The following is a 23,693-nucleotide window of genomic DNA, read 5'->3' as shown; positions in this document are numbered from 1 at the left end:
TCTTAACCCAGAAATCCTTGAGCTGGGAATTTTCTCATTTGTTCTCAGTGTGCGGAAGAGTTTAAACATTGATTGTGAAAGGAGTGTGGTCAGCAGATGAAAGCTGACCACTGTTCCACTTCTGCCTCTCGCAAATGGCATTTAGATCCTGTGTGATTGTCAGAGCCCTTTGTAAAGTCTGCAAGAGAGAAGGGCAGGCTAAAGAGAAGGCCCGGGCTAAACTGATCTTCTTACAGTTCATCCTTAACTGGTAGAGAGAAGAAATTCATATGACTTATCATATGAAATTTCCCAAAGAGCATTAATGGTTAAATCCGTGTTGGAATCCCTAATATCGTAAGCCTGTGTGTGTTAAATGACCCTAGAAGGGAAGATCGAGGGGGAGGGGAGATAGGGGATTATCCCTTCCCCAGACCATTGCACATACCAGTCTGGCAAACACCGACTGAGTTTCCAAGTGTGTCTGCAAATGTTTGTTTCACAAGAAGCCAAGAATGACAACACCAAATAAACCAGAGGGACTTCCAGTATCTCACCAACTTGATTAATGTCTGCACTAAGTCACCTCTTTTTTCTAGTGTTTTATCAAGTACAGCAATTATCCGAACTTGGGAACATCCCTTTTTATTATCCTTTAAGTCTAGACCCAGTGTCAACCTAAAAAAAGAGCCCTGTTCCTGCTAGAAAAGTTCCCAAACAAGTTTTCCCCAAGTTTATGCCCGTGGTTCCGCAGTATCATGTCTTTGTTCAGGGTCCAAAGTCCCTGTCACAAGCCCAATGATGAGACATTACTTGAAAGTAAATACAAGACATGCTAAGTAAAATACCTAATTTGGAGCTGATTTTATAATACAGTTCAGACTAGGGAGTTGATCGGGTGTCTGGAGTCCCATTTCCTTGGAATAGCTCCTTGGGGTTCCACAGGAAAATGCTTTGCAATGCTGAAGAGTGAATTAAAAGAAGTCTTTAAACAAAACTACGAGACAAGCCAGTATGGAAATGAGCCACTGAGCAGCCACAAATTTGCATTCAAACTTCCTTGACAGTCTGGTATGTTCAGATGTGAACCCAGGGGTTCAGGCCCTCAGCTCTCACTGCTTCTGTTACCCTGTAATTGCAGCACTGTTGAAGAGCTGCACCAAGTGGGATGTTGCATTACAAAAGGTGAAATGTTGGCTATGCACAGAGCTCCATCTGTGCCCTGAGTGGGCAATGAGCACAGTCAGACCCGGCCAGACACCTGCAGCAACGGGGACTGCTTTGCAGGCTGTTTAAAACAGCCATGGCCTCCTGAAATGAAAGGAAAAGTGGGGTACTCAGCACTGCTCTCCCAGGGATGTACAAAGCAGGGGGCTTTGTCAGATGGCTTTTGCTTGCTTGGGTTGAAACTAAGCAAGTTGTTTAAGCTGTCTGGTCCTATGACTTCAAACCTTCTCTTTCCAAAATTCTGGCTTTAATTGCGACTTGGCCCTTTAAAGGGAAGCATGTGGATGCAATTTATGTGTAGCAAAAGAGGTTAAATGACTTCATATTGGAGTTCACCTGCTGCAGCAAGTAACCTCCAGGAGCAATTACACCCTTGTTTTTTTCCATCAGCCCTTGACATTCCGTAGCACAGCATTATTGTAATCTCCTGCTTCTGTGTCCTTGGAGTCACCTTCACCATGTTTAATAAAGTTAAATGTGCTGCTCTGGGCAGCAGAAGGCATCAAACGAATATCCAGAGATCTGCAGAGCTTTTGTACTCTATGCATCCTGAAGTCATCTTTGTTTGGGTTGGTTGCTTTCTGTATTAATTCAAGATTTACTTCCCATATCCGTTATTTCCTCTGCACTCATTAGAAGTAAACGTTCCAGCGGGGAGCGCAGGGCAGTGGGTCAGGCTGGATACCTCTAGATATAAGCCCTATCCAGAAAAATAAGTAGCATGAGGCTTAGTGCAGAAAGAGAAGGGCTGACCAAGCATCCTAGGGACCGGACTTGAGGCTGGGCATATTTTCTCCTCTGTTCTTGACAGACAATTTAGGGGGTTCACTCAGTTGTAGATAACCATTTCTGTTCAGACAGATGCCATGCCATGTTGTCCCCATAGCATAGTTGTTCAAAATACCTTATAGATAGGGTAAGAAGTATTATCTTTATTGTTTCTAGTTATCTTTACGTGTTATATGTAGCAGTTGGTAAAGATCTGCAGACAAGAGTCCAATATTTTGGGCTGACAGTCTGTGGACCAGAGTGGTCTCACAAAGAGGACAAGTGGATTGGGGCTACCTTAGCTGATGTCTTCTAAACTCGTTATTCTAATGAGAGGTGCCATAATCAGTGCAACTGTCAGCTGATTTTATTCGTGTTATTATTGTGGAAGCATCTACAGGTCCCCGTTACAATCTCAGCATGGCACTGTTTATGCACTGGTCTTAATTCATCTTCAAATTAAGCCTTTAATGACCCTTGAAATGGGTGCTTGTGATGTTCAGGCCAGCTCGGGGATCCGTTCATGCTGGCTGTGTGTGTAGAAGGTCCCTGACTGTTCACTGATTTGAAGGCTCTGGTGATGACCGTGCTTGACCATGGGCCTGATGGTTTGATTTCTTCTTCTAGTTGCGACACCAGCAGTGGAGCTTGGTGATGGAGAGTGTTGTGCCGTCAGATAGAGGAAACTACACTTGCGTTGTGGAGAACAAATACGGCAATATTAGGCACACGTACCAGCTTGATGTATTAGGTGAGATTTCGCTGTTTTCCCTCAACAACTAATCTGTGGTGATGTTGAACAGGCACATGACGGGATAAAGGAAGCAGGAACTTGGTTTCTTTCCCAAATGGCTGAATCATGCATCTTCTGAAGCCAACAGGAAGCCTCCTTTTGACCAGCACTTCAGCCTCGGATCTGCGATCAATAAATTACCTAGCTGGTCTAGAGAGGAGCCAGAGAAGGAATGGCATGAGTGGGGCTGAGATCCTCTGCTCTCGGGTGGTTCTCCCTCTTTTGGCTTGAGAAGCATTGTCTGGCGAGGTGGCTGGGACACCTGGAAGGGATGACAATCCCAGTTTGTACCCTTTCTGCTGAAAAGCAAGGAGATTCCCCATCTGAAACAGCTCCTGCCAGATCGCCGTGAGCTGACACCACTGAGCAGTGTTGTCCCTTCCCATCAAGAGCGCTGAAGGGTGCAGAGGGGAGACCTTGCTGGAAGAAGGACGGGTAAATTAAGATTTCCTTCTCCTCTGTGTTTCAGAACGGTCACCCCACCGACCGATCCTGCAAGCAGGGCTCCCTGCCAACCAGACTGTGGTGGTTGGGAGCAATGTGGAGTTTCACTGCAAGGTCTACAGCGATGCCCAGCCTCACATTCAGTGGCTGAAACATGTGGAAGTCAACGGCAGCAAATATGGGCCCGATGGGACACCCTATGTCACGGTGCTGAAGGTTGGTACTCGCTCCTTCTTTTCACCCTCAGGGCAGTCTTTCCTCTGCCTTGGTCTCAGTGTTACAGAGACAGCAGCTACATTGTGGGGATGCTTCTCAAAGAAACCCACTGTCTTGTGGCAAAAGAGATCAGCACTGTATAGAGGTGCTCGCCGTCAATGGAAGCCATAAACTTTTATTTTGATGTTTGTTAATGAGCCCTAGACTAGCCCTGCCATGCAAACCAGAAACTCCCATCAAAATATGCTAAATGCCCTGGAAGGGTGCTTCCAGCTCCTGGAAGGGTGGTTATTATTTAAATCAGATTTTTGGGAGCTCCAGGTTTCATTTTATGTAATTGTTTCACGTCTATAAGAAAAAAAAACATTGAGAGTAAGCCCCTGTTGGGGTTGTTCTTTCCTTTAAAGCCTGCGCAGTAGAATATTCTACTTTTGGAGGGGGTACAGCAAAAATGTCCTGAAGTTGATGTTCCAGACTCTTCTGCTTGCCAGAGATAACACAACTACTGTAGTGGCATAGATAAGCAAAGTAGTTGTAAGGGCTGAGGCAACTGTGAGAAAAGCAGCATAATAAAAGAGAAGCTGTCAGATTGAATTTGACCTAAAATTGTAAAAATAACTCTCTTTTACAGCTTCAAAAGAGGTATTTTCAGGGCTTACTAAAATAAAAGGCTCCCAACTAAAACACATTCTTTCCCTTTCCAAGTAAACATACTGCAGCACACATGTGCTAAATAATGCTCAACGACCAGCACCTGAGAGCCAAGACAGTCTTGTTGTTCCAGCCACTAACATTTGTGAGCATTGCTATTATCCATGCTCAGGAAAGCTTATTTTTTATTGAGCAAAAGCTCACTTAGTAAAACTTCACTTGGTTAAAATGCTTTCTAGAAAGGGATCTTCCAGCTTGCAGACAGAGCAGAGCCAGCAGGTCTGGTTTCTCCTGAACTAGTGCAGATAATAAAAGTTAGGAACAGAGAATGAAAAACAAATTGAACTTTTAAGCACCGCCCCCCCCCCCCCCCTTTTTTTTAAATAATTAAAGGCATCCTGTGTTTGTATTGTATTCATTAAAATATGTAGTGCCAAATCCAGTTTTTCTGTCTCTGAAACCAGATTTTGTCCCTGCAGTTTTGAGCAGAGGTTGTCCTCTGCATGGGCATTCGCTGTGCACATCCTGCTGCACACACCCTTTTATCTCTTTGTATGAAATTAAAAAAAAACACCAAACTTATCAGACAGCATCTACAAAACTGTAACTCAGCCAGATACATGATAATAAAAGCCAGAGACCCTGGAAATAATTACATAGATTGAAATAACAGATCAGTTGGAAGAAATGGCTGGAGACAGTTCTCCAGGATTGGCAGCAGGCGCTTCTTGCGAGTTGATAAAACTTTTATTTTCTGTCTGTGTCTCCAAATATGTTTGAATTATGCATATTTGAATTTCCCCCTGGTTTCACAGCCCAGTACCACGCTCTGAATAGCTGGCTGTGTCACATGCCATCTCGTATAGTCTCCGAGCTCCGTGTGTGGTCCCCATGGGATAAAGTGCTACCTTTGGGAAGTTTGCAGAACCGCTGCGAACAGTGGCTTGTGTCACAAGCACAAGCTCCCATTTTGCTGTGGCAAAGAACATATAAATAGTCCGTATAAATAGTGTTTTAAAATTACGTTTGAGCGGCACCGGGGTGGCTAGGTAATTAGAATTGCCAAATACCTTCTCTTCTGTGGACGGCAAAGGCTCTGCATTCCTCGAAGGGGAGCACAGGCAGGCGTTTGAAAGCAGAAGTTTTGTTTGGTTTTATTTTTGCTGAATAGGACCAGCACACGTCTATTTACTACTTCTGGTTAATCAGGAATGCTTTGAATTGTATTAATGCCGGCATCAGCACTGGGGCACGGAGCATTTCCATTTTGGGATGCATCTTTTGTGCACCAGTACTGGGCCTCCGCAGAGCTGTATCAGGCCCAGCTTTGCAGGGATTTTTTTTTTTTTTTTTTTTGGGTGTACGTGCTTGTTTGCTTTTTCAAAAATAAAGATGATCTCGCTGTCATCTCAGGGCCAGTCGTTTGGCTGTATGGACTCGTTGCTCTTGTGCCATGCGGTGCTGTTGCTTTGAGCCAGGATTCTGGCCATGCTGCTGGAGCAGGGTCCTGCTAGCAGCCCTTTTGACCTCTGCTGCTTTAGAAGGGGCTCCCCACTGCCCAGTACTTTGGTGTCTGCAGGGAGATAAGGCTTTTTTATCAGCCTGTCCTTCCCTCCTGCCTTCAGGAGATTTTGTGGAGCCTAGGACCTGCTGCGGGGCAGTTTGTATATGGGGAGCAGACCAGTCTCCATCAGAGCAAGGGGGAAGGAGAGGAGCCCAGCATGTGAAATTCCCCCTCACATCTAAATCACAGGGACAAAACCCACCCCAGGCCAGATGGATAAACTGAATGCTGTACTTTCAACCTATTTTTTAAGCAGCCTGACAAAACCAAGCCATCACCTGCGTCAGCTCCTGAAAGCCGGGCTCATTTGTGATCAAAGGAAAGTCCTTGTTCTTTGCAGAGGAGCACTAAATGCATTCCAGTTTTGGAGGGGGGCTGGCAGCACGGTGCCCGAGCTTTGTCAAAGGCTAAATTGTACGTTCGGCATTGAAACATGCCCGCTTTAATTATAAACAAGGCAGCAGCAGCAGGCAGGCACATTTCCCCCCTGGTCAGGACAGACAGACCTTGCAGCGTGTGAGCCTCAGAGACGAGATCAGGTCAAAGCCAGCAGCGTTTGCCATCAGATGTGGACACCAGGGCTCCTTGCTGATGCCACCTCTGGGTTTGACTTCCAATAACCTATGAGATCTGGCAGCCCTGCTGATTTTCATGGGCTGAGAGTCACATTGGCAGGCTCAGGCCCTGAAATCAAAAGCATTGAGATGGAGCTGGAGGACATAAGAACAAAACTGAGAAATGCGATCATTTTATTTTCATTTCCAGGACTGAAGCTGATATTTTTATGGACCTTCCCTAGGCTACTTCTGAGGCCACCCAAAACAGTTGTGCTTTTTTTTGTGTGCGTGCGTTTTCAACCAAAATAAAAACAACTGTTTAGGAACAAACTGATACGCAGTTGTGGCAGCTTGGAAGAAGAGAAATAAACCCCTGCTTAACAGCCTGAAGTTTGTTTGATTTATTTAGTAAAGAAGAGGCTCCTATAAGCAGTGGAAAAAATTACAGCTAATTTCTGAAAGGCAAAGTCAGCAGCACGTTTCAGACCGCCGCTGCTTATATTTTGTTTCCAAATTCTATTTTGGAATCTGATAATTGAAACAGTATTTGCCGAGCCGGGTTGCAAACACAAATCTCTGCTTAAGCCCTTTCTCTGGTGCTCCTGTCTGCAGAGTTATTAGGGAACTGTAGGGCCATTGACTGCTGTCAGATGGAGAAGTGGGAAATTGTTCTAAGAAAGAAATGGCACACGTGCCTCCAGCAGCAGGAACACCATCGAAGGGGTGGGAGGTCACCTATGTGTGGTTTGGGGACTCCTCTTCTTCGCCCAGGTCATGGGTAGGTCTCTCACCACAGGGCGAGCTGGGGATGGTGCTACAGCCGGAAAGAAAATAGGCATGAACAGTCAATCCTAGCTGATATAGGTTCGATGGAGGTATTGTTTGGTTTACTGAAGTTCAGGTTTCTGTCTATTCCTGCAGTCTTGGATCAGTAAAAACGCTGAAGCCGATGCTAACCTAAATCTGTTCAATGTGACAGAACAAGATGAAGGAGAATATCTGTGTAGAGCCAACAATTTCGTAGGCATAGCCGAAAAACCATTTTGGCTCCACATTCGCAAACCAAAACCAGGTAAACCACAGACTCTGTCCCAAGGCCCTGGCAACTGCAAGAATGAGCTATAACATTTTAAGAAGCTAGTGATTAAAATTACTATTCATTTTGTATTACACCCTGTCAACTGACACTGAATGGCTTTATCTTATTTTCTTGCTAATTTTTTTTTACAAGAATGTAACGCCTATACAGCAATTGCCATGGAAAAATTCCCACAATAAAATGACTGTCAAATTTTGCTATCAACTCTTCACGCTTTTATTCCTTTCCCTTCCTTACAATTGAGTGCTGATAACAGAATTGCATGCTAATGACCTGTGACGTTCAGTGCTATGGAAAACCAAGATTTTTGCCCCTAAAACTGATACAGTCGTTACGGACTGACTTCTGTCCGTTTGATGCGTAATTGGGAAATAAATATCAACGTTGACTTGTATGAGCAAGCACGTTAAGCAGAGAGCAGTGCAAAGTTGTGAGCTCTCTGGTGTGACTCCAGCTGTTTCACTCCTGGAGGGTTCAGCACCTTCTTGGGATCAGCCAGAGTCACGCTGCAGTATCAAGGGCTGTATGATAAATATTTGGCTTAGAAATGGCCATTCTGAAAATAAGTCTAAAAAATTTGACAATTCTGAATATTCTTCAATGAACTCAATATTTTTATGTTCATCTGGTCAGCACTTGAGTCTTTCCCCACTACCTCTTACCTCCTTTCTCGTTTCTTTCCTTCTTTCCTTTTTCCTTTCACTTTCTCTCTCTTCCCCCCTGTACTCACCCTACTAACTGAAGGTCAGTCATATTGTGGGGGCAATTTTTCGTTTGGATGCTTTTGCTTGCATGCTTCTTTAGTGGGACAGAGTAAGAACCTGGTGAAGGGAACTTTTTTGCTTTTGACTACAGGTTGCAGAGGGGAATGAATGAATAAATGTGGAAGATGGGCCATTGAAAAAAAAAAAAAAAAAAAGAAAAACTTTAATCTGCTTTTGAAATTTGCCTGTGGTGTCCTCACACTTGCTGGGAATGTGGCTTATTCTCTGTTTTCCCTCTTTCTATATGTGTGTGTTTTTTTTCCCCGTAGACGGCAGGTGTTAACACAACGGATAAGGAGCTAGAGATTCTGTACTTGAGAAATGTTACTTTTGAGGATGCTGGGGAATATACTTGTCTCGCAGGGAATTCTATTGGTTTCTCACATCACTCTGCTTGGCTGACGGTGCTACCAGGTATTTCCTTCTGTGCTGGCCTCTCCTTCCTTCTCCAGGGTGCTTTGATGTTTGCTGTAGAAATGCCAGGTTCCTGCTGACACGTTCCCCAGGGAGGGCTCCCCTCTGGGATTTGCCATGCCAGTGACGAACCAGTGCAGCAGAAGACCCCTGTTGCATATTCACAGCTGGCAGATTTTGCATTTCGTCTCGGGATTTAAATTACTATTGCAGCAATGATACAAATTGCCCAGGATCCTTTTAAACATGGATAACTCAGAGGTGCTCACAGCCTCTGCATTAGGAGACTGTCTCTAGGTGCCAAAATTAGTCGCTTTGTCTCCTTATGCTGCAAGCGTACCTAGTGGGAGAAAGAAACTCCCCATCAGATGATCCAGGACACCTATACTGGTCGTGTACAGCGGATCATCAAGGAGAAACCTTTCTGTCCAACCTCATATCTCAACCAAAAATGAGATGCACACGTAGTCGGTGTGAGTACCCCCGTCCCTGCCTGTAGCATTATTTCCGCTTCATGGATGAACAGGCGGAGAGAGCGATCTTGGACGGGAGGTCGACTGGAGTCATCTGTGGACAGAGCCCAGGAGTGCTGGCTCCCAGGGGCACTGAATGCTGCTTGCTCCAGCTGAAACCGATGAAAGCTGCCACGGGTTTCAAACCCAAGGCCAGAGTGACCTCAATTTTGTGGTCCTTTCATGTGCAAAGCTCTCACTGACAATGAAGCCAGCACAGAATATGCAACAGGAGGGGTCTGCCCTCCAAAAGAAGGGGCCGAGGCTGTGCTGTGCCTTCACCTGCAAATTCTGCCTCCAGCTATGGAGGCAGCATGAGCACAGCCCAGAAAAGTACCAGCAATGTCTTACATGAAATCTAAGTGGGTGTTGTGCCTTGTAGAGGGTGCAGGAACAGACCTGCAGTGTGTTCAATAGGCCCTTGTAAGCATCCCATACCCACAGCTTTGGCTCACCGAGTCATAGACCACATTTGTTTCTATCTCACAAACGTCTTGGGATATGTTTAGGAACCAGGAACTTTGGCATTTCTAAGCTTGACTTTATCTGTGTGGGTGATTTGGTCATAAACACTTCTCCTGGGGCTCAAGAGGGTTTCCTCCATGCCTGACCCTGCTGCCGGTGGGATCTGCTGGTCTTTTCTCTGTTTATTTGCCAGCTCTAAAATAGCTGATCCTATCCTGTTTCTGCTTCTGCCATCCACTGGATGACAAATCACTTCCTTTGGTTAGAGCACTAATATCCCTGTTATTTAAGAATCTCCTGATCCTGTCTCATTCAACCATTACGCTGTTTTCATCATGTATGAACTCACACCTCCAATTTAAGCAAAGAACAAACGGGAAAAAAGAAAACCACCTGAAGTGGAACTTTATATTGAAGTCAGATGCAGCAGAGGACAGCTGGCAGTGCAGCAGCAGGCTCCAAAGTGCTGCCCAAAGGGAGGGAGGTGCGGGATCCAACCCTGATGGGGAACCTCACTTTGTGAACCTGTCCTTGTGGAGCAGAGAACGACGTGCTGTGAGCTTTGGCACCGACCTAGTGCCTGATCCCAAAAGATCTGGTAACCTTTCCCTGTAGGAAAAGATCACCCCCTGGCAGGATCAGGCCCGGCACAGCTGGTACATAGGCTCACATGCTCTGGATCAGCCCCCGTAGTCACCCATGACCATTTCTCCATGTGCATCCTGGAAACAGCCACCAAAGACCTGATTTGGAGCCTGCTGCTGCCAGCAGAAAGGCTCCTGCTGCCTGCCAAAGCCACTGATGGACATGGGATGTTAGCAAGCTGCCCACACTGGCATGACTTCACTGTAAAGTTTCCTGCTGCTGACTGTTCCTCTGATGCTGGTTCACCTCTGGGGGACAGAAAACCAGTCCCACCATGGCTCCTTCCTCTGGTCCAAGTGCCTGTCCTGAAGGGAACAAGGGGAAAATTGCAACTGAGCCTTGGTGGCCCCAAAAACACCTTGCTCTCAGGTGGCCACTGCTGCTGGGCTCATGCCATTGCCTTCCTGGCTCAGCCACCTCTCCAGGCCAGACCTTCCAGCCTGCTCCCAATAAAACTTAAGTTTTCACAAAATAATTATGTAGATCTCTATCGTGAGACATTTTCCCGTTGTGATGCCTTACCCCTGGGAGCCCTTCAAGCCCCTTTGTCCGCCAGGGCAGGCACTGGTCCGGTGGAGATCTTCACTGGAGCTCTGGGCACACCCAGTTCCGTGGTTTGGATGTGCAGAGAGAGCACGATGTGGTTCAGAGGAACAGCACAGACACGTGGAGATGCCTTCAGTCTAGAGCAGTGGTTTTCAACCTGTGGCTGAAGGCCCTCCAGCATCACATTGAAGGGCAGTAAAATCATCCCCCCCAAAAAAAAAGCAAACCAAGCAAACATTTTAGCTACAGCCACAGGTGGAAAACAACTGGCCTAGGAGGGTCCCCTCGCTGAAGTCAGTCAGAAAATTGGTGTGGATGAGCAGGTCCTCCCCAAATCCTTCATGCTGCGTGTGTGCGGTTGCGTGCGGGCAGCCGCTGGCCCCATCCTGACTGCTGTCTCTTGTCACCCTGCAGCAGAGGAGCTAATGGAAATGGACGATTCAGGCTCGGTGTATGCTGGCATTCTCAGTTACGGCACTGGCTTAGTTCTCTTCATCCTGGTGCTGGTCATTGTGATTATCTGCAGGATGAAGATGCCAAACAAAAAGGCCATGAACACCACCACTGTACAGAAAGTCTCCAAATTTCCACTTAAGAGACAGGTAACAGAAAGTAGATACAAGATTCCTATTCCCCCCTATGGTCATTCCTTTTTTTTTTTTTTTTCCCCTCAAAATTTCCTTTCTAGGTGCAAAACTACCAGAAAGATGTTGCCCAAGACATAAGTTGTCTGCAGTCTAAAAGTCTAACGCCCTTTTATTCATCTGTTTCTGTTCCAGTGGAGCAGTAGCTGGTGGCATCTGCCTTGGGTTCAAGCTCCCAGTGCTTGCACAGAAAGCAGGTCTTGCCGGGGAGCAGTATAAACCTGGCAGAGGGGTAATTTGGGGAGCAAGAGCACAGTAAATGTGCCTCTTCCTTGCGTTCTCATGGAGATGTAAGGGAGTCATCTTTCTCCATGCAGTTAGAGATGCTCTGCCATTGCAGAGGGGCAAAAGGCACCACATAGAGCCACATGGTAAAGTACGTGGATTTCAGAGCTCGTGGTGGGCAGTTACAGTGCCAGGATGGAACCACAGCTTGTACGTGCACATGTACACGTGTGCAGAAGCACACAGAGCAAAGGAAGGGCTTGTATCACTGCTGCCAGGACTCTTTCCTCCTGGAGAGCACTGGCTGACCCATTCCTCCTTCCCACCAGCGAAGACGGTGACCACGTGTGCCTAAATCAGCTCATTTCTGCAAGGATGGGGCGGATAAGAGATGGGGGGTAGGAGGGATTTCCCATTTCAAAATTACCAGTGAGATGTCAGAGATAGCTCAAAACCCCTCAGTGACCCACCTAGGGCACGTTCCCACCCGCTTTCCTGCTGGGAATACAGTTGGCAATAACACTTCATTTGCTCTACCCAAGCAGGTGTCGTTGGAGTCCAACTCTTCCATGAATTCCAACACACCCCTGGTCCGGATCACGCGTCTCTCCTCCAGCGACGGGCCGATGCTGGCCAACGTCTCCGAGCTGGAACTGCCTCCAGATCCCAAGTGGGAATTGGCACGCTCTCGGTCAGTCAAACCCACAGGCAGGGTCCCCACATTTCCCAGATCACCATCCTGATACCCACTAACACGCCTGTTATTCCTCCCTCCAGCCTGACCTTGGGGAAGCCGCTCGGTGAGGGGTGTTTTGGCCAAGTGGTGATGGCAGAAGCAATCGGGATTGATAAGGACAAGCCAAACAAGGCCATCACGGTGGCTGTCAAGATGCTGAAAGGTATGGGGAGCCCACAGAGGGCGGAGCAGCATCTTGTGCTGGGGTTTCCTCTCTTTCCTTCTCTTTTAAGTCTTTTGTACAAACAGATCCAATAGAAGAAAGCAACAGGGGCCTTTCTTCCGCTTCACCCACATAGCCTGGGGGTGAGGGCTGTCTCCTTGGAGAGGATGTTAAGGTGTAAGTCCCATCAAGAACAGGCAACCCGGTTCTCTGCCAAGGGGTAATATGATCACTGAGGAGAAGGGAAAACACCTTCACTTCTAGCCAGCCCAGTGAAGCAGTCTGCTCTGTACTCCCCCCATAACCAATGGTGGCTGTTTTACCAAAAGCTTGTGCAACAAATTCAGGTGAAGTTTGCAGAAATTCATCTGCCAAACTCCTGACCTTTCACTTAAAAAAATCAATCCAAAACTGATGAGAGATGGAAGGGAAGCCAAAATGGGGGATGCACGGGGCACCTCTGGAGGAGTCCCTGTTTCCCATCCTGCTCCCATGCAATCTTCTGGTAACCACAAGTGAAATCCCCCTGCAGAGTTCAGCTGGAACAGGCAGGGCAGATGCTCTGTCAGTGAGCAGCCCAGGTCTGAGGTTACACGGGGTGACATTTTTTAAACAAAACTATTTCTTATCAGAAAAGGATTCTTTAGATTTCCTTCAGTCTGTCTGGGGTTATTTTTGGAAGCAGGAACATTCTCATCTCTCCAAACCAAAGCATTCGTCTGGGGAGCTCTTCCCTCATTTTTCTACTGTTGTAGAAAAATTACAGGTTTCCATGCAAAAACTACATTCCTTCTTCTGTCCAGTATCCCATATCTAACCTTTCCCCTTCCTTAACTTTACCCTTTTCCCCGGGAGATAAGAGAGAGAAACAATCAGTACAGGAAAATGATGCCAAGTACCCAAACTGTCTTTTTTTACTTTAGTGTTCATCAGGGTGAAAGAGAAGATGAAAGGTATTACTGATTTTCATAGGAATATTTATTTCCATTTATTCAATTTTTATTTTTGAACAAATACTCTCTTTTTTGGATAATAGCTTTTGTTTTTATTTTGATTCTTCTTCCCACAGTAGAAGAAAAACAAATACTGACAGTTTTTGCATACTTTTTCCCCATTAAAACCCCGCATCGTTGTGCAGCAATATTTTACAAAACACTTATTTTCATCCTGACATTTTCTTTCTCTTCCTCCCTTGCTTTCTCCAGATGATGCCACAGACAAGGACCTTTCAGACCTGGTCTCTGAGATGGAAATGATGAAGATGATTGGGAAACACAAAAACATCATTAACCTCCTTGGTGCCTGCACGCAGGATGGTACGAGCTCGCAGGGTGACGGGAGGCTCAGGGTGGTGTGTTTCACACTCCTGCATCCACAGCATTGCTTTTAGTGCTCAGCAAGGGTTTGTGGAGCTAATCTCACCCCACATAGGACCTGCCTGATGTATTTGATCAGTACCAAGGCATTTTTCCTCCTTCCTCTGGCTCACTCACACATTGACTGTGTGAGACCTGGACAGGCCCTGCTGACAGCCATATAGCTGGCATCAGTAGCAGACTCCTGCCTGTGTCTGATGTGGTTTGGCTTGGGTTGCACCTTTCCCTGAGGTCTTCCTGTACGTCTTTCTCCTTTTCTCATCAGTATAAAACCATGTCCTGGACAGAGGCAAGGTTTGTGACTGGCCTCTTTATTAACTAACTGTCCAAAATGTCTCAAAAAATAAGATTTCAGGGGTCAGCCTGCACACGCTTCTCTTTTTCTTCTGTATGCTGACGGTGTTCTTGCTTGCAGGACCACTCTACGTGCTGGTGGAATATGCATCGAAGGGGAACTTGCGGGAATACCTCAGGGCACGTCGCCCACCTGGCATGGACTATTCCTTCGACACCTGCAAGCTGCCTGAGGAGCAGCTGACATTTAAAGACCTGGTTTCCTGCGCCTACCAGGTGGCTCGGGGCATGGAGTACTTGGCATCTCAGAAAGTGAGTTTGAGAAGTCTCGTTTGGTAAAAATGCTGGTCAGTGCAGTGTTCAGAGACGTGTGTGTGTGTAAGCAAATTCAGGCAAATTTGCCTATGCAGGTTTCTCCCTTTAGAGACCAGATTTTTCAGTACAAAGGACCTTAGTATTTTTGCAGAAGGCTGAAGCTGTAGAAGCCTGTTACCCACGTGCAGGCTGTGTTCGTGAGCTGTGCAGCTGAACAGCCCTGGCTGTCCCCTGCAGGCCTGTTAGCATCTCCAAAGGGCATGCAAAAACACAAGCAGCCTAGACCCTGGTGTGTGTCCTCAGCTGTTCAGCCTCTACCACTTGCAGAAGTAATTGGTTTCCAGATGTGTGATCCTGGGGCTTGTCCTGCAGTGGTCTGGGTGGACATCACACAAAGTTGTGAGCTTCCACCCTGGGAGGCATTACCTTAAACGACAGAGTCAGGAGCTCTGTGTGCCCCTGTCTTTTCCCCCATCTCTCTTTTGAGATTGCTGAAGATAGAGGCAGCTAAAAGGAAGCTGAGATCCTGCTTTTGCAGTGCACGTGTTTGCAGCTGTCACCAGCACGTGGAGGCTCGTTTGGAGCAGAGCTGGCAGTGGATTTGGCATGGCCATGCCCAGGATGCTCCCTGGGGAGTACTTTGTTGGCGTTGAGCGGGCTGCTGTGTTTGCTTACATCACACCCCGGGGATTAGTCCTGATTTACCCTGACACCAGCAAGTGGACGATCAGGCCTTTGAGTTAGCTAAGCTGTGCACCAGCTGGTGTGACCTCTTTCTGGGGGTAGGGCACATGAAGTCAAGAACAAATTCAGCTTCTGATTTCAGGTGTGTTGGCCCTGTGAGTGCAGTTCAGAGTGGATGCTTCGTGGTGGCTTTCAACTCCCTCTCTGCACAGTGCAGGCTAGTTTAGCTTGTTCCTCTGCTGACAGCTATTAGATATTTGGGTGTGTTGGCAAAGTCTTAATTTGAGAATTTTTTTTACTCCGGACATCAACTTTCACTCCTCTTTGTGGAGGAAGGGGGATAAGAACAGTTTCATGTCCCAGTAGGCACCCATAGAATAGGAAAGTTTGACTTCTCACCCATCCATGCATCCACTTTGGAGAAGGAAAAGCTGCACGGCCGTGTCAGCGCTGGGTCTGCCAATTAGGTGTTGCTAAGAGGTGGCTCCCACTGAGCATGCATGATGCAGCAATGACACAGAGAGCGAGGAATTAAGCGGTGCTCACAGCTTTATGAGCTTGGGAGTCAATGAAACAGCAGCTCGTAAACCACACGTTGCTGTTAGTTGCAGGCGCAAGCAGCTAACAAGCCCTTATTTATTGACTTGCTCACCTTTCACAGTGCATTCATCGCGACTTGGCAGCCAGGAACGTGTTAGTCACTGAAGACAATGTGATGAAAATAGCTGATTTTGGCCTTGCTAGAGACGTTCACAACATCGACTATTACAAGAAAACCACCAATGTAAGTACAGAACTGCCAAGAACTTGCAGCTTTCTTTCTGGCAGGGAACCGCTCTCCCTGCAACAAGAGGCCCTCGCTCCACATCTCCCTTTTTAGAGGGGCTTAGGAGGAAGAGATCTGCTGTTGGCCTCACCTGGTGATGGACCATAGATAGGCTGATCCCAGGAGTCCACCCACCATCCATTTTCTTTCTGACAGATGCTGCTGGTGCTAGCAGCTGGTTGAGAGGTCTCAGCTCTGCCAAGAAGGCTCTAGACTAAGAAACTAAGGCTTTTACCAAAGGAGCCTTTCTGAGCCTGTTGCACTACTGTTCATAAAGGTCCCAAGGAGCCAACCTCTGGCCCTACCAGAGCTCTTGAGCGAGGAATATCACCTTTTATATACCTGGAGCTACCTGGCTTTCATGCACTTTTCTCTCTTTTTTACAACTGAACTCCGTGTGTCTGCTACCAAGGGTGAGAAAACAGCCCTAGCCAAGGGCTGAGTCCCAAACCAGTTCAGATTTCTGCCATGCTGCAGGGCACACAGCACTTCCCAGTGCTCTGCAGCAGAAGAGAAAAAGCCACAACTACAACGTGGTGCAGAGGACAGCAGTGGAAGAGCTGAGTGTATTGCAGAGCTCAACCGCTTTGCAACTGCAAGGGGTTTCAGTGCTCAGGCAGTCCTACAAAGCCCATGATGATCCCATGCAATATGAAAAGAATATATTTTAAAAAATATATTGTGAATTTCAATTACAGCTCAGATGGATTTCCCATTTGAGCTGCGTTGGACAGCTGACAACCTAATCCCATTTGTGCATGTTTATGACCCTGATGTAGAATAGCCCCCTGGAAACCTGGGTTCAGGCCTCCTTCAGACTTCAGTGGGATTAGGGTTTGATTCTCAGAGGATCTGGCCCTTGATTTCACTCTAGGAAATTTCCCCTCTGGTTCAGCCTAAGCAGGATTTGGTCTGAGCATCAAACTGATTCTTCCAACCAAAGAGATGGAACTGTTGTCCTATGTTCTCTGCCTCAAAGCTAGCTGCATTTATGAGCAATGGAAACTGTTCCCACACAAAGATTTAGATGCTCTGATATGTTAAACCTGCCTTGGCAGAGAAACACAGTTCACAGAGAGCATTTACTGCAAAGATTGTTAGCAAAGATCCAGGGATCAAATGCTGTAATCTGTTTATATGTGTCCACTACTGCTTTGCCCAGTGACCGGGAAGGCAGATGTGGTTGTTAATGAAAATGTTTCAAACTGGATTAGAAAAGAAGATTCAGATGGTGCCGTTGTGGCTGGGGGAATATGCTGATGGGATGTTCCCATTGTCTTCCTAATTACAGGGTCGGCTGCCTGTGAAATGGATGGCTCCAGAAGCATTGTTTGACCGGGTCTATACTCACCAGAGTGATGTGTAAGCATTACCCACACTTTTTTTAAAAAATAAAATAAAGTAACAGTAAAATAAACACCCATACTATCCCCAAAACATATGTACTGCTAAACTCAAGCAGGGCTTGCTCAGTGCTGGGGCGCCTGGGGATGAAAACACAAATGATTCAATTCTAAGCTGCAGCTTTGCACACGTGGTTTTGCTTTTCTGTTATCTAGTTGCTTTTAACTAAGGATAAATCTCCAGTAGGCTGCTGAAAAATTACTGGGAGGCAGGCAGGTATTTCTTGTGCAGTTTTTAGATGAGGAGATTCATCCTGCAGTCAAAAAAAATCATGAAGAGAAAAACCATTAAAAAGTTACCCTTGACTTCTTCCAGACTTTGACCCAGGCAGACTTCAGTTGAGTACATGGGATGAGCTTGAAATATTCTGCCCAGCATTAGTAGAGGTGATTGGAGAATATTCAACAGATACATTCTCAGATTAATTTTGCTGCTTCATTTATTTACCTTTATTTTTCCTTATCCCATCTTGTCGGTTTTAGTCTCGGTGTACTGTAAGCAAACAGCAGAGCCTATGTAAAATGTAAATCTATCAGGGTGCTGCCTTAAAGGTTGCTCTTTCTTTATTCCTGACTTGAATGGAAAGTAGAGCAGTCTGGGAAGCAGTTTCAGATCACATCTAAACTTTGCAAGGACTGAAGTAGCTCAATATGCACACCGGCTTTTTTATTTCAATATTTGGATGATAATAGCTTTTTACAGTAATTTAGCAGACAGGCTGCCGGCTCCCCAAGGCTCGCTGCTTGCAGTTGGACAAATGAATCATTTCTATTTCTGTAAATTTCACATACTTTGGCTTTATTGATCTTAAATCATAGTTTCCATGCTTAGGTAATGCTGCATTGGGCATGACAGATAAATCAAAGCTAGAGAACAGGAGAGAGAGCATGCATGAAAGAGAAACAGAGACAGATAATCCCTGTTTTTAAAAAGAAAATGAAGAAGGCAAAAGATATTTTTGAAAAGAGGACTTTTAACCAGAGCACAGCTGCAGGACTGGAGTGTGTAACATTAGTGCTCTGCTGATTTTTGTTGGGGTATTTTTCTCCCAGCTTGGCCAGTGAAATGAGTGTTGTAACAAGCAAGTTTTGGTATCAGCTTGCACAATTAGTGGCCTGTGGTTCCAAGCCTGCAATTCAGTGAAGCTGTGCATGAATAATTTGATTTGTTCCATTCAGTGGAGCTGGTGGAAGACCTAACAAAGAGCTGGGGGTAATAGATGGGCTGTCACCTATCTGATTAAATGCTCATTTCAATTTCAGACTTGGTGCCTGGGATTTCTTTGCTATTGAGTTGGATCAGCAGAGATCTCCAAGTAACTAGTAAAAATGGCCTAGGCAATTAGTCATGCTATTGATGACTTTGTTAGCTATGCATGGCTGCACAGAAATAAAGCAGAGCAGGGGGGAGGGGATATGGGGGGTGGAAAAAAAAAAAAACAAACTCATTGAATTTTAAAGATCTTTCTTTGGTTTCCAGCTGGTCCTTTGGAGTGCTACTATGGGAGATCTTCACTTTGGGAGGGTCTCCGTACCCGGGAATTCCTGTCGAGGAACTCTTCAAACTCTTGAAAGAAGGCCATCGGATGGATAAACCTGCCAACTGCACCCATGACCTGTGAGTAGAAGGAGGGTGACCCAGCAGCTTTCACCTCTCCTCTCCCTTTCCCCATTCCCTCTGTGGCCACAACCACAAATGGCCTGCTTCGGGCTGCTGGGGCATCACGTACCTGCCTCGTTCGATGGGTGGCAATTCGGGACACAGCTCGTCTTTAGCACAGGTCCTCACCTGGCTTTGAGAGTGCGTATAGGTGTGAGGTGATCAGTAATGAGGGCTTGGCCCCACAAAACCCTCCTCTTCCCCTCCCCGAGGCAACACCACCCTCCTCACCCCGCACCTAAGGGATACTGTCCTAGAAGCTGGGGCCGCAGCCTGCTTTGCCTCCCAGAAAATGATGCAATTACATTCAGTTCCTCCTCATTACTTCATCTCCAGTGACTCCCCAAACCAATGTGAGCAGAAGAGGCTTCTCCTACCCATGCTCAGCATGGACCTGCTGCCGTCCCCTCAGCACTGGGCTTTGTCCCCGCTGCTTCCTGACATGGTGGCTGGGGCTGAGCCATGCTGCTTCCCTCTCCTGTAGCTTTTCTCTCAGGCATACATGGTTTTGGGGCGAGCTTTACCACAGGTGATGATCTCCCTTTCCCTGTCATACCCCACAGGTACATGATCATGCGTGAATGCTGGCATGCCGTCCCCTCGCAGCGACCCACCTTCAAGCAGCTGGTGGAAGACCTGGACAGGGTCCTCACCGTGACGTCCACTGACGTGAGTTTGGTGTTGGTGGGGGGACATGGGGAGGGCTGGTTCATCCCCAAGGGTGCTGACGGGTCTGTCACCCCCTCAGGAGTACCTGGACCTCTCGGTGCCCTTCGAGCAGTACTCGCCAGCTGGCCAGGACACCCACAGCACCTGCTCCTCGGGGGACGACTCGGTTTTTGCACATGACCTGCTGCCCGATGAGCCCTGCCTGCCCAAGCACCCCCCCTGTAACGGTGTCATCCGGACGTGACGGCCCCCCCCCCGGTCAGACGGACGGACATACGGATGGACGGACGGACAGGCAGCGCGCCCACCCCGGCGTGAGCGTGGGGCGCCGAGGACAAACCCATAGTGAAGGATGTTTCCGTGAAACTGCTCGGCGACGCTGGAGGATTTGTGTTGTTGAGCTGTTCAGGGTAAAAAAAAAAAAAAAAAAAAAAAGAGAGAGAGAGAAAGAAAAATCTTTATTTTTTATTTTCCCATTTGCTGTATAAAAAGTCAAGAAGCACTGTTTGGCCTGAAGGAACTAATCTCTTGCCAAGATGATCTATCTTGTATGATATTTTTTTTGGTATTTTTTATTTTATTTTTTCCTAAGTAGAATGTTAAACGTGGGGGTGCTGACCTCCAGCCTCCACGGTCACGTGCCGAGTGCCAGAGTAGCCGATCTGTGCCTGCAATACGAAGAAGAGAAAAAAAAAAATCTTCCTTTTTTTTTATTAAAAAAAAAAAAGCTAACGGAAAAAAAAAAAGTGTAAAGAATGTAGAAATTCTTTGCTTATGCAATCTGTACATGAACCTTTTTGGTGGAGCTGAAAAGCCACGTTGCCTGCAGGGATTCATATATTTATAAAAATATCTATATTTTTGTTGTCGTCGTTTTTATAGCTTCATGATCTTATTACCCAGCTACATAGAAGGAATCTTTTCTGGAAGACGAAGAAGAAAAAAAAAAGTAAAATGCAAATCGTCATGGAGAAAGGAAAAGAAAAAAAAAAAAAAAAGAGACAGTCAAGTCATCCTAATTGGAGGAGAGCATCACCCTGCCGCTGGCCAGGTCCCACAGGGACCGAGCACCCATGCTGCTTCTCAAGCCCTGTCCCAACCTGCGGGAGCAGCCGTTTTGGGGAAAACCTCACTTTCTGGAGATGGGGGTTTGCATACTTTTGCTTGCAAAGGGCGAGTTGGAGGGGAGCTGCTCCTCCGGCCCTTGGCGCCAGCGGTTTGGCTCCATCTACGTGCAGTGACTTGGAGAAAGAAGTTACGGGTACCTGTAGGCAAGAGCCTTTAACTTATATCAAAAAGGTTTATTCCAGAGAATCTGTGTATATATCTATAAATATATCCTGTATATATATAAATAAATATATGGAAAAAAAAAGAATGTATAATACTAATGCAACATAAAGCAGTACTGAGAGAGAGTCTCAAAATATGAGCATTGCAATCTAGGATATACTGATCTGGGTGAAAGAGAAGATTTTTTTGTTTGTTTTATATCTTCACAGTTTTGTTTTAAAAATTGTACCTTAACATGTATATTTGTAAAGTTATTTATAGACATTAACATATCTGTTCATCGGTTTAAATAGCGTAGCGTTACTGTAAACTTTAAATTTCACTGAGTTTAAGGGTGTTTTTTTAACTTATTAAAAATGGAGAAAAAATATATTAATCAAGTTTTTCTTTTGTGTTTATGGGAAATATTGAAAGAATGTATAGATGTACAGTCCTTTAACAAATTACTTTTAATGTTATAAATATATATATATATGTATTCGTTAAAAAAATATTAGTTTATCCTGGATTGCAGTGAGCAAAGGTAAGTTTATTTTTCAATACATCACCAGTGGTTAAAACCAAACAAATAGCAGCAGAGAGATGATTTTTACATATTTCAGAAAAACAGGGCCAAGAATTCTTCCATCAGTTTAACCACTGTGCATTAAGGGGGGTGTGGGTGTTTATTTTTCTATTTTCGAATGAAGGTATTCTTTGTGGTTGAGTTAATAACAAGTACGCAGCAAAGCGAAATGTTGACTTTGGATGACGCGCGTTAATTTTTTTTTCCCCCCTTTGCCAGTACCGTTGTATTTTGGGCTTAAGAAATACCCATGTGGGCAAAACAGCAAGAGAAGTGACACTGTTTGCAGGGGAGATGCAATGACTGCATATTTCTTTTGCATCTAACACACTGAAAAATGCCAGTGATGCCTAATTTTCTGTGTTCAGAGTGCTGTGCTATTTTGTTCCTGTACGTCAGATTGCAGTTTAAAAGCACGCAAGTGAACTAGAGAATCTTACTGTGGCTCAAGGTGACAAAGGGGGAGGTTTGGGTTGGCTTTTTTGTTGTTTGTTTGTTTGTTTTTGTCCAGAAGACTTTATCTACTACCACAAAGAGGCAAGGGTAATTGCATCCTGAATTTTCTTTACATTTTTCTCTGGTGCATATTACATATCAATGTTTCAGAATAGCAGGATGGCAGCATCTCATTTTAAGTTTTTTGTTTGTTTGTTTGTTTCCTTCTTAGAGCCACAAAATCCTTATCCTAAAATAAATAATTTATAGTTTGAGGTTACTTCGATGGAAGTTTGAGAAGGTAGATTTCTATAGATTTTTGTTTTGTTTTGTTGGAATAAAAAAAAAAAAAAGAATTTTTTGGTATTTTCTTACAAATGTCTGCTAATTGTGTACATTCCAAGTACTCGAAGCGTTGAGTTTCATGTACTGAAAAAAGAAAATGTACAAAACTGTGCATGATTTCAAATGTTACTAGATATTATAAATATATATATAATTTATTGAGTTTTTACAAGATGTATCTGTTGTAGACTTGTTGACTTAACATTTCTTATTCAATGCTTATATAGTTTTATAGCCTGGACTATTATCTTTAAAAGCTTAAAAAATTAAAAAATTCCAATTTTGTTACATTTTATACTGTTGATGTTACAATCCACAGGTTTGCATAGCGTGATTTTTCAATGAGCAACTCTGTTCAGTTTATTTTAATACTGTATTTCTGTGCCTGACAGCTGCAGCTGTCAAAGGTGTGAGATGAACACTAAATAAAACTATTCTGCTTTTGTTAACATGGCAAACTTACTTTTACCAACAGAAAAATAATAATAATAAAGATAAACAAGTTGTTAAATTTGGGGGTTTATTCCTAGTTGTGAGGGTCCTTTAAAAAAAAAAAAAAAAAAAGTCTGTGGGGTCTGTAGTGACCAAACCTGCGCCAGGAGGGTATATTTTACAGTGCTTCACAAATCCTGGCCAGCACAGGTTTTATATTTGTAAGCAGTCATGGATTAGCAAGGCAGGATTATTTCTTTAGTAGTGGGTGTATTTATGTCCACACAGGCCATTGTGTGCATGCAGGATCAGGGATGTTTTGCTCCTTCTCCCATACAGGACCAAGTATATGCCCCTAGCACAAGGGCAGGATTTTCTGATGAAACCTCAGCCCTGGATTTTGTTCAGACCTGGAAGTCTCCCAGCATGATGTGGTGCAAACACTGTGTTCAATCCTGCTGTGCGCAAGGGGAGCCCCTGATAGGAGAGAGAATGGGGATTTATCCAGAGCAGGCAGCCAGAGCCTCGCAGGATGGGTACAAGGGACCTCATCCTGCCCAGCATCCAAGGAGCAGACCCACATTCGGTTCCTTTGGCTTTGGAGGAACATGTAAGGAAGCTCCCTAAATCCTTGCTTTGCCAGCAGCAGATGGGGTGTTGCAACTTGGGGAGCACTAGGCCAATCCTACCAGCATGGCCATATAAAATTAACATACTCCTACGAGTGATCCTGTTGAACTGCTTCCCAGAAACCTCAATTTTTGGATGCAAGTTTATCCAACTGTGTGTAGCCTGCCTAATTTTAAGAAAGTGGTGTGGGGGGATTCATGCATCTCTGCAGGTTACATCTGCAGCACTGGAAGCATTGTTACTCCTGTTGCTTCCTAGAATTTACATTTTATTTATTTATTTATTTACTGAAGATAGATTGTATGGCATTTAGGTCATTTCCTTGCTGTTGTAGGAAAAAACTTTTTTTTTTTA

General features: G+C 45.4%; 1 protein-coding gene across 3 annotated transcripts in view; it reads left to right on the top strand.

Moving 5' to 3' along the window:
- Positions 1–20,074, top strand: part of FGFR3 (fibroblast growth factor receptor 3) — a 52,094-nt gene extending 32,020 nt beyond the window's left edge. Inside the window, exons 5-17 of one of the 3 annotated variants that reach the window (XM_032186482.1) lie at positions 2,602–2,725; positions 3,237–3,427; positions 8,332–8,476; positions 11,059–11,246; positions 12,059–12,204; positions 12,291–12,412; positions 13,618–13,728; positions 14,204–14,394; positions 15,743–15,865; positions 17,199–17,269; positions 18,791–18,928; positions 19,534–19,639; positions 19,719–20,074. In XM_032186482.1, coding sequence (XP_032042373.1) covers positions 2,602–2,725; positions 3,237–3,427; positions 8,332–8,476; positions 11,059–11,246; positions 12,059–12,204; positions 12,291–12,412; positions 13,618–13,728; positions 14,204–14,394; positions 15,743–15,865; positions 17,199–17,269; positions 18,791–18,928; positions 19,534–19,639; positions 19,719–19,883 — 1,821 coding nt within the window. In that variant the 3' untranslated portion in view covers positions 19,884–20,074. Of the gene's footprint in view, positions 1–2,601; positions 2,726–3,236; positions 3,428–8,331; positions 8,477–11,058; positions 11,253–12,055; positions 12,205–12,290; positions 12,413–13,617; positions 13,729–14,203; positions 14,395–15,742; positions 15,866–17,198; positions 17,270–18,790; positions 18,929–19,533; positions 19,640–19,718 lie in introns of all 3 variants that reach the window. The other 2 variants (XM_032186481.1, XM_032186480.1) reach the window with 2 other exon arrangements.
- Positions 20,075–23,693: the final 3,619 nt, after the last annotated feature.

The sequence above is a fragment of the Aythya fuligula genome, chromosome 4 (genome assembly GCF_009819795.1).
Source record: "Aythya fuligula isolate bAytFul2 chromosome 4, bAytFul2.pri, whole genome shotgun sequence".
NCBI lineage: Eukaryota > Metazoa > Chordata > Aves > Anseriformes > Anatidae > Aythya > Aythya fuligula.
Note: the sequence above shows the minus strand (reverse complement) of the source record. Positions and strands in the feature narration are given on the sequence as shown.